At 35.9% G+C, this 11,793-nt stretch overlaps 1 protein-coding gene across 1 annotated transcript; it reads right to left on the reverse strand.

Moving 5' to 3' along the window:
- Positions 1-1,252: 1,252 nt before the first annotated feature.
- LOC144288400 (olfactory receptor 2T11) lies at positions 1,253-2,212 on the reverse strand. Its single transcript, XM_077855909.1, has one exon. It carries the CDS (start codon positions 2,210-2,212, stop codon positions 1,253-1,255), a length of 960 nt encoding a protein of 319 aa, XP_077712035.1.
- Positions 2,213-11,793: the final 9,581 nt, after the last annotated feature.

The following is an 11,793-nucleotide window of genomic DNA, read 5'->3' on the forward strand; positions in this document are numbered from 1 at the left end:
GCCAGTCTTTAAAAAATTTTTTAAAGACTTTATTTATTCATACATGAGAGACACACACACACACACACAGAGGCAGAGACATAGGCAGAGGGAGAAACAGGCTCCTCACAGGGATCTCATTGTGGGACTCAATCCCAGCACCCTGGGATCACGCCCGTGAGCCGAAGGCAGACCCTCAACCACTGAGCCACCCAGGTGCCTCCAGTTGCCTTGGTCTTAACTCTTTACTCTTACCTAAGTTTCATCTAATCCTATGTCTTTAGTCTTTCTATTCTGAAGACTACTATATTTAAACCTTCAGCCCTTACCTACAACCTCAACCCTGATTGGCTTTGTGTATCTAATAGATATTTCAAAAGTTTCTCAACAACTAAATTATTGATTTCTCTTACTCTTTCCTGCCACTCTAAAAGTTTTCAAAATCTCAGTAAGTAGAAATTCTAGCTTCCTTTACCTTGAGGTCAATTGACTTATCTTTCATTTCACTTTTTTCCTTAACAGTCATCCTTTCCGTGAGCTAAATCTTGTGTAACTACTCAATTCAATCTTTTCTCTCATTTGAAGATTCCTGAGTTGTCTTCTTGCATGCAATCTAGTTCCCTGTTCTAAGTGTGCATAAAATAGTCCACATAAAAATTTACATCTTATCAAGTATGTCTATACAGAAAATTCTTCAAAAGCTTTTCATCTCACTCCAAACAAATCTGAATTGCATCCAAGTCCTGTTGATGAATCACACAGAATTGGGCAATGTAAATTTTCTTCCCAAAGACATCATCTTTCCTAGAACTCTGTTATTAAAATAACTTGGAAAAAGGCATAGTAGTTTTCTTTGATGTTAAATATTATATTCCTTTTAAATGGTTGTGTAATGCTTGAACATTCAAAATTCAGTCAGTTTAGCTTACTCAACTATTTATTGTGGCCTAGTATTTGACAGTCACTATTTTTACCACAAGTGCTATGGGGTACCCCCCCCCCACTTTATTTAGTCTGAGAGGCAATAACCAGAATTAGATGAATTCTTTAACCAATGTAATAATACCTCATTGTTGATAGCCAAAATCTATCTGCATAATTATTGGAAAATCTTTGGTTTTCTCCTCTGGTAACAAGAAACTAGAGATGGTAAATCCTCTTAATCATCAATTTTAAATTATCTTTGACAGATGACCAAGTAGTTGTCTTTGAAATAAGAAATAAGATGATAGAAAATGTTCTTAGGAAGACCTTTTGTGAGTTTATTGAATCCTTAAACATCACTTGAGGATATTTTTTGAGCAGATGAGTATTGCAAAAACATCTTTTTAAATGCCCCCATGACATCCTTGTTTCTGAGGCTGTAGATAAGAGGATTGAGCATGGGGGTGACAATGGTATAGAAGGCTGACACTACCTTGTCCTGCTCAGGAGTGTGAAAGGACTGGGGTAGAACATAAGTGTAGAAGGCAGCTCCATAGAAAATGCTGACTACGGTTAAGTGGGAAGAGCAAGTGGTGAAAGCTTTTTTCCGGCCTTCAGCAGAGCGCATTCGGTGGACAGTTAACAAGATGAGAGAGTAGGAGGTTGAGATGATAGAGATAGGGATGAGTAACATGAGTACACAGCAGATGTACATTAGGGTTTCATACAAGGATGAGTCAGCACAGGCTAGTCTGAGAACTGCAGGGATCTCACAGAAAAAATGGTTGATACTGTGGGAGCCACAGTAAGGGACATTCATGGTGATGGGGGTGAGCAGAAAGCCATCCAGGGACCCACCAAACCAGGCACCAGCAGCCAGCAGGAGACACACCCTGCGGTTCATCAGGACTGGATACCTTAGAGGGTTACAGACAGCCACGTAGCAGTCATAGGCCATGAGGCCTAAGAGAAAGAACTCTGAGCCAATCATGGTCAAGTAGAGGAAGATCTGGATACCACAACCTACAAAGGAAATGGTCTTCTCTTTAGAAACCATGTCAACCAGAAGTTTTGGGACAGTGGTACAAATGAAAAAGGTGTCCATGATGGACAGCTGGCTGAGCAGGAAATACATAGGTGTATGGAGACGAGAGTCCATTTGAATCAAGAATATCATGACCAGATTTGCAGTTACAGCCACCATGAAAATAGCAAAAATAACAGCAAAAACGATCCCTGTAGCTTTATTGTTCACCAGAAGCCCCAGAAGGATAAAGTCAGAGGATAAAGTTATATTCTTCATTGACATTGTTGATGGCAGCCCCAGCAGAGCAGAAAGCCACAAAGACCAGGAAGGAAAAAGAGAGAAGACACTTTCAGTATGGATGACACCTCAGAGAGTACTGGTTGGCTGAAATTTTCCAAGGCAAAATGCTAGAGAAAAATGAACAGACCAAGAGAAACATCTTAAGTTAGAAACTGTAGATCTATTTCTTTTTGTTGGAGAACAATACTTTAAAATTTTTAAATTCAATAACCAACATATAATACACACTTAGTTTCAGGTGTAGCATTCAGTGATTTATCAGTTGTGTATAATACCCAGTGCTCATCACATCAAATGCCTTCTTTTATGTTCATTACCCAATTACCCCATCCCCACCCCCTTCCCCTCCAGTGACCCAATGATCCTGTGTGCTATTTCTTATATTCCACATATGAGTGAAACCATGTGATAATTGTCTTTTCCTGATTGACTTGTTTCTCTCAGCATAATACTTTTTATATTGCCTTTATGTTCTTACTGCAATACATAGATTGTGTTAATTACATAAATAAAATGCCATAAAATTGGCATTTGCCATACCTGGGTTAGAGTTTAACTATATCTTTCCTATTCACTCTCTGCATTTCTGGCCGCCAGAATGTTGTCCAGTCTATAGCAGAGCTAAGTCAATACTAGTTGGTGTAAAGTCTCATTGATCCCCTGGGTATTTGAATGGCCAAAGGTGAGCAAAATGAATAATTTAAAAAGTGTAGACTGTAAAGAAAGAAGCATTTTCTGTGTGTCTCCTCTATTTTCATTATTTCACCTCTGACACTTGCAGTCACCAAATCTGTGACGGTTTATTCCCCATAATTAGTAATGTCCAACTTTCTAGACAACCAGCTGGCTGTCCTACAATTTAATACAATATCCACACTATCTACATGGAGATAGCTTAATATCTCACTGGCTAAGGGCTTAGTCCTACAAGCCTGTCCCCCAAATCAGATATCAATTGCCAAATAGAGCTTATCACTTAGGCTTCTGAACCACTGGCTGTAAATAGAAGGTTTTCATGACCCTATCCCTCAGTTTAATTAATTTTCTAGAGTACAGAATATTTTAATTACTAGATTGACTAGTATATAACTAAAGAATCACTAGGTAGAAGACATACATAAGGTAAGATGTGTAGGAAAATGCCAGAAGCATCATTGCCCTCTCTGGGTATACCATCCTTCAGAAGCTCTCTGAACCCCTCCCCCCCTTTTGGATTTTTATGGATGCTTGATTATTTAGACATGAATGATCAAATCATTGGCTATCAGTGATTAATGAAACCTCTAGACCTTCTCCTCACCTTGGAGATCTGAGAGGTAGAGGTTTAAAAATTGCATACCTTTAATTATGATTAGTTTCCTGGTAGCCAGCCCTGATTCTTAGGAGATTTCAAGAAGTTACCTCATTAGCATAAATTCAGGTGTAGTAGGAGGGCCTTTTTATGAATAACAAAAGACATCTACATAGCTATTTTCATTTAGGAAATTCAGAGAGGTTTAGGGGCTCTATGCTAAGAAGATGAAAAAAGACCAAATTAGTTATACATCACAACTCACAAAGGGTTAGGACATTTGTTGGCACTTCATAAATGAAATTTTCCAGCCATATTTCATCTAGGTTATTCTGGTAGCTTTCCTGCTATCCTTATGCTCTGTCTTTCTTATCTGTTTTTAGTTTAACCTCAGAGCAAAGGGATCTTAAAAATTTACATCAGAACAGGTCAACTCCTGCTCAAAGCTTTACTACAAAACTTTATATTTCACTTCAAAGCCCATCATACTGTAATACATTCATCCTTTGAAATCATTTTCTGCTTCCTCCAGTGCATTTGCCCTGGTGCTGCAAATCCCATATGACTTCCATGCTAATCCTTTGTCCCTGCTCTGGTGGAGCCTCCAGTATGTAGCTTTTGTCTTTGCTCTGATCCAGGCCTGGGTCTCCTGCCCACTTGTGTGACTGGCATGTCTTTCAGGGCTTTCCTTCAAATCCACCTTCTCAGAGGGGCCTATTTTTTTATAGCTCTTGATGACTATTGTTTTCATATTCCTTCAGACCATTTAAGACACTCATCTAATTTTGTATTTGTCTCCTGTCACTGACAGAAGTCTCATATGAGTAAGACAGTTTGCCTATTTTGTTCACTGTGTGCTTCCAGAATACAAAAGAATGGCTAGCATATGGTAAATATTTGTTGAATATTTAAATAAATGATTGTTAAATATTTACTGAAATGAAAATTGCCTTTTTACTCTTTAAATGATTCATTTCTTGTAGAATTTCTTTAAAATCCATGTGAATATGATCTATAAAAGATGCTAAAGGAAAATTTTAAAAATTAAATGGTAGGCCCTTGTATTTGTCTTCAAACCACAATAAAATTGTGTGGAGTCTACTTAAAAAAGAAAGAGAGATTATTTTGGAATGTCCTATTGGGCTCAGTGTAAATACAAGGGTTTTTATAAGAGGGAGGCAAAAATCAGAGGAGATGTGATATATGTGAAATTATTCAAACACTGATATTAAAGATGAAGAGGACCATGATGCAAGGAATTGAGTGGAGTCTAGAATCTGAAAAATGCTTTCAAAACAATGGACCCTCCTTTAAGACCTTCAGAAATGAGTGTAGCCTTCCTTGATTTTAGCCTAATGTGACCAATTGTTGACTTGTGACCTCCAGAATTGTAAGATAATAAATTTGTATCATTTAAAGCCATTAAGATAGTGCTAATTTGATACAGCAGCCACACAAACAAATATTTTTATCAGCTTTTAAACATAAGTATAATTGATGCATGTTGCTAATAACAGATTAGTCAGTATCCCTGTAATGCTTACTCTGTGCCACTCATCACTCCACAGGCCTAGTGTTGTGATATAGTCACTTTTCACAGTATCTCTATGAGGTCAGTTACTATAATTATCACTATTTTTTAGTTGGAGAAACTGAGGCACAGGGAGGGCAAGTGGTAGATCTGGGCCTGGTTCAAGGGCTGGACTTTGTTTCTCATACTCTCCACAGTTACATTCAACTGACCCTAAATGTACAATATCCTTTTAAACATCTTTTAAATTTAATTTGTCTAAGACAAGTCAAATCAAAACAGAATACAAAACCATAATCACATTTAAAAAATTTAGGATTTCTGGTCAAAGTTGTCAACAAAGTTACAAAGTAAAATATGAATTTCATTATTTCCAGAAATATGAAGTGCTCTCTAACCCCTGGGCAATCTCTAAGTATCACATTTTGGCCTGTAGCTGTCCGATTTCCTATTTTGATGTCCACAGGGGAAAAAAAAGTCCTTATCAAATGTAATCTGGGAAAGATCCTCCAAACACCAGACTCACAAATCTCACTACTGAATATTGACTGCTGAGGACAACTTCTTATCTCCAAGCAGACATAATAATGCCCACCCAATACTCCTATTCCCAGTCTTTCACCAGTATAACCATCATTATATATGCAGCTCTGTAAAGATGACATCATATTTCCTTTTGAAGATCCACATTTGAAAGAAATCCTCCATTGTGTATGTCAGGGGGAAGTAGCAGAGTTAACTCCTAAATAAATGACTCATAAGGACAAGACTATTAAAACTGAATGAAGAATAAACAACAAAGATATTCAAAGATATTTCAAAAATTACATGAAGGTGTGAAAATTAACTCACTGTGGCATAAACTCAAATGTCACTAGAGAAATTTTATTAATGATTTATAAATCTAAAATCATGAGTTATATTATCAAGTTTTTAAAACACAGTTTCTCCTGCTCTCTTGCTATATATACAATATATATATATATTATATATCTCTCTCTCTTGCTAATATATATACATATATATTAGATATAGATATTCCTAAATTGGGAGGAATGATAATTCTTTAACATTTTAGGGGTTCCTGGATGGCTTCGTTTATGGGGCATATGACTCTTGATTTCGGGGTCGTGAGTTGAGCCCCACATTGGATGTGGAGCCTACTTAAAAAAATTGTAAAAAATTTAAAAAAGTAAAACAAGATTAAAAAAAAGACAAAGTAAAATGCTAGCTCTGTGATGAGACCTCAATACTGTTATGGTTATGTCTAACATAATACATCACAGTCTTAAATCAAAATCTCTCTACAGATGGAGGTACTTTGAGAGCTTCCCCACGCTTTACCTAGATCATTGGTTCCATAAAAAACATATTTTTCAATATGATTATTCCTTACTTGGGTATGATCAGAGTTAGATATTAGGTTTAATATCATTGGAAAATCCAGGTGTTCTTGGCCTGTTTCCAACCAGGTGGTCCTCACTGGATTTTGTTGGTAAATCCATAAAAATGACTCCCACTACTTCCTTCCCTGAATATATATGAATTGCACTCGGTGCTACATTCCTCTAACACACGTTTTGTGTAAGGCTATACAATGTGAAGTTGTTGGTCTGACAGTGGACAGCTGGGCTTTGGATGCCCAAAGTTAAATGGTTGGAACTTAACCTTGACTCACTCTGACTTCTCTATAGTACAAGCACAAGAAAGCTTCCTCAACAGCCTAGGTGCTGGTTATTTTCTCTCTATTGCAAAGGCCTCAGATTGTAGAAATGCAGTTTTAGCTGCCAATCTTAACTTGAACCTCTAGTTGACAGCTGGGTTGTACCAATACTGAGTATCACAGGAGAGGAAGGTGCTCACAAATTGCTGATGAGAATGGGAGTGTGTATTATTTTATGTTTGAGAGAGCACCAATCCAATATCAGGATCCTAAAAATAATATGTATAAACTTCTGCTTGTAGGAAATTTTGTACAGAAACCAGGGATAAGTGAGCAACATCGTAAAATTTTCACCTTGGTCTTGTTTGCAATAGTTGGTAAGCAAAATAAATTTAAGCATCTGCAAGTGGACACATAGAAATAATTTATGTTTTAAGGACATGTGGGTGGCTTAGCAGTTGAGCATCTGCCTTCAGTTCAGGGCATGATCCCGGGATTCTGGATCAAGTCCCTCATCAGGCTCTCTGCAGGGAGCCTGCTTCTCCCTCTGCCTATATCTCTGTCTCTCTCTCTCTGTGTCTCTCATGAATAAATAAATAAATCTTTAAGAAATCTGTCTTAATATTAGATTTCATAATAGAATTTCAGGCAACTACTGGGATGTAAGGTGGATCTATAATCATGAGCATGGTATGACAGTTTTGTTGTATTCTTAAGTGAAAAAAAATGGCACATTTACAATTTCCTTATCATATATATATATCAACAATATATATGATAAATAGAAATACATCTATATATTCATATATAACGATATAGTTTTATGTATATAAACATACACATGCATATATGAAATTATGAAAAAATCCAAGTTTTCACTGATGGTAGAGATTCAAGTGATATTAGTTTCTTCTGGATCATATTTTCTGGTCATCCTATAAGAATAGATTATATATGTAAAAAGAAATTACTTTAAGTCAAAGGATAATCTTATTAAAAACTTGGGCAATTAATACATGTAAGTTTTCACATCTCAGTCTTTAAAAATTAGGAGAATGACTGAGCTGACATGAAGTCACATCAGAACACTGCCCACATCTGCTCTCAAATTTGAAAACAAAATTCATCAGATTCCTCCCAACTGTTAAACCTTGTACTACAAGATGCCATCTGAAATAAATCTTTATGGTCTTTAAATATGCACATAAGTCATTGTAAGCTAAATTCAGAGGGACTTGTTAACATACACATATCAAAAAGTCAGATAATATAAATTTTTAAATACATAATGTATTAGAAAATTAATATCGTTATCAAAGAAAAGAGAAATACATACAAAAATTGCCCCCAAATAATTGAGACTTAACATTGGTATAAACAACTGCAATTTGCTAGTTTAAATTTCCCAGTTTTCTAAAAATCACTTCAAACTCCAAGATGACACTTTATTACTCGTGATGCAATTTAATCTGATCCTTAGACAGAAACTTTACCTCAATGGCCTGGGTGAAAATCTAGGGTCTGCCACTCATTAGCCATATGATATCAGGGAAGTCACTCCTCCTCAAGTTTCTCACTGGCCTAAGGGTATGAGAATAGCCCCTGTCCTCAGGATTATCATGGAGTCTGTGTAAGGCTCTTAGAACAGTACTAGGCACCTAACAATGTTACCAAAGTATTGACTATATATTGTAGGAACCCCTCCTTATTGAAAACAAGTAGCTCTCCAGTTTGGGTAATTGTGGAGAGAGAACAAGCCTCAGAGTAAGAAAACAATAAAACCATTTATTGAAGAGACTGTCTTTCTTCCAATGGATAGTCTTTCCTCCTTTATCGAATATTAGTTGACCATAAAGTTCAGGGTTCACTTCTGGGTTCTCTATTATGTTTCATTGATCTATGTGTCTGTTTTTGTGCCAGTACCACACTGTCTTGATGACCACAGCTTGGTAGTACAACCTGAAATCTGGCATTGTGATGCCCCCAGACATGGTTTTCTTTTTTAAAATTACCCTGGCTATTCGGGGTCTTTTCTGATTCCACACAAATCTTAAAATAATTTGTTCCAACATTCTGAAGAAAGTCCATGGTATTTTGATAGGGATTGCATCAAATGTGTAAATTGCCCTGGGTAGCATTGACATTTTCACAATATTAATTCTTCCAATCCATGAGCATGGAATATTTTTCCATCTCTTTGTGTCTTCCTCAATTTCTTTCAGAAGTGTTCTGTAGTTTTTAGGGTATAGATCCTTACATCTTTGGTTAGGTTTATTCCTAGGTATCTTATGCTTTTGGGTGCAATTGTAAATGGGAATGACTCCTTAATTTCTCTTTCTTAAACCTCATTTTAACATCTAAGTTTTCAATTAATATGGAAGAAAACACCTTTTTGTCTACACAGCTGAGCAAATATCTATGACACATACCTCCTATTTACTCAAAAGGAAAATGGTTATCTCTCAGAAATTTAGCAAAATCCAGCTATGTTTCTCTGCTGAGGCTACAATTTTAAAACAGTTAAATAGAAATAACATCAGAATCAGTGAATTTGGAAAGAATTTAGGTGTGAATCTTTTGGTGACACCTTTCCCTCAACATGTAATGAGACCTGAGCTTATAAAACACACCTAATTCTATTGATCTACAGTCTCTACTACAACTCTTCAAGCTTGGGATTCCCAGGAGAAAGGGAAAAATTATATATAAAAAACCCCCAAGTATTATTTTTAAATTTTTTTTTATCTAAGCAATCTCTTCAGCCAGTGTGGGGCTCAAATTTATGACCACAAGATCAAGAGTTACATAATCTTCCAATTGAGCCAGCCAGGTGCCCCCAAACCCAAGTATTTTTGAGTACTGATCATTTTTTTTAAAAGATTTTATTTATGACAGGCAGAGAAAGAGAGAGAGAGAGAGACAGAGACACAGGCAGAGGGAGAAGCAGGCTCCATGCTGGGAGCCCAACGCGGGACTCGATCCCGGGACTCTAGGATCATGCCTTGGGCCAAAGACAGGCACCAAACCGCTAAGCCACCCAGGGATCCCCGAGTACTAATCATTTTTAAGTAAAAGAGTGTTCATTTATTCAACTCTTTTTAGCACATTTACTATATCAGAGATACTTCTTGGAACTTGGGATACATTATGGATTAAAATGAAGGTCTCTGCCTTTGCTTATGTAATGAATACAATTTATATATAGAATAAACTTAAAATCTAATCAAATAAAATGAAATAAAGTAATGTAGGATAATCAAGAGTTGATGCTATAAATATAGGTTTATCACCTTTAGGTTCTTTATTAATTGTGCAAACCAGGGATATACAGTAGAACGTGATTGTGATTTCAAAATTGTGATTTTGAAAAGCGAACTCACTGAGATGTTTGCTAAATATCTGGCAAGACCATGATAGGCATGCAGGTTTAACACAATCTATACTTAACACAATCCCAACTTAAAAAAATACTAACTGTATATTATTAGTCAACCTTTTGTTTTAGTTAAATAACATTTCAATGCCATGAAATTATTCACAATTGTAGTCCTGTCTCATGAAAATAGCTTCTATAGTCAGTATCTGAAGTTTCAAACACTTTGTTTTCACACTGTTATCAGACCTATTAGAAGGATTTTTTCCGAAGTGAGGAATTTAAGTTGGCAAGGATGTACTGCCACTTTTTAGTTTTTCTCATCACTCCTTTATGTCTAAAAAACTTCTAGGTATTTAATAAAGCATTTAATAGTTAAAATTTACACCACCCATTATTTCAATTCTTACATTATATAAATATAAATTTTAATTTTTGTATAAATAAAATAACTATGTGGAAGCAAGAGTTCAATTAATTTCATGTCCATATCTCTCACCTGTAGAGAGACACCAGAGAGGTCATGACAGCCCTTCAACATGCATCATCACTTCCTTGGTAGACCAGCCCAGCTGGTGTCCAGCAGAAAATGAACATGGCTTTTATCAGCGTATCACTCTCAGAGGAATTTTTCCCCAGTTTATGATAAGGATTAATAAGCTAGAAGCTGCTCATTGTGCTATATGCTTCTCTTCTTTGGAAATCATTATCAATTAATGACAAGATTTGGCACAAAAACAAAAGAAAAAACTCAGAGGACATAGTTCTGAGGATCCCATCTGCCTCTTGCTAGGGAGAGGCAATACTTTCTTTGCTTTGAACATAAGCTTCCCCAACTCACGTGGGGCTAATTAACTGATAATACTGGTAGGACTTTGGGCAAATCACAATCAAAACCAGATAATATATTTAAATAGATTTGAAATTTGGAGGATTTTTCATTTTTAACACAAATATGGCTTAAAACAATAAAATAAAAAGACATTTAAGACAATATCTGGTATGTACAAGTATACAATTAGTAATTTAAAATTAATTAACAAATTAATTATATTTAAAAAGATTTTTTATTTATTTTTTCATGAGGGACAGAGAGAGAGAGAGAAAGAGGCAGAGACACAGGTAGAGGGAGAAGCAGGCTCCATGGAGGGAGCCCAATGTGGGACTCAATCCTGGGACTCCAGGATCATGCCCTGAGACAAAGGCAGACCTGAACTGCTGAGCCACCCAGCCGTCCCATTTAAAATTAATTTAAAATTATTGTAATTTCTAATTTTATTTCCCAAGTTAATACAACATATTTTTAATAAAGAGAAAAATCTAATTACCACAAATTATCTAATATAGGAATTTGTTAACATTATGGAGTAACATCCCTGAGCATCCCTTTTAAGTGAGAGGAAGGAATACTCACCATATGTATAAACTAATTTTTAATTTAAATTATATTAAAACATCATACAATATAAAAGGGCAAAAATTAGTAATTCATTACAGAATAAGCACAGAAATGTAGTCACTACTTAGGTGAGGGTGTAGCCTCAGGAAAGCCTCAGTACATCATTTAAGAAAGTAGTACTAAGTCTTAGTAGTCTAAGTCTTAGTCTTAACCTAAGCTTAGACTCATTAAAGTGGCAATGTGGTAAAGACTAGAAATGTCTAGTACCCAAATATGAAGATATCACATGTAGACATCTTGAAACAC

The sequence above is a fragment of the Canis aureus genome, chromosome 18 (genome assembly GCF_053574225.1).
Source record: "Canis aureus isolate CA01 chromosome 18, VMU_Caureus_v.1.0, whole genome shotgun sequence".
NCBI classification, from domain to species: Eukaryota; Metazoa; Chordata; class Mammalia; order Carnivora; family Canidae; genus Canis; species Canis aureus.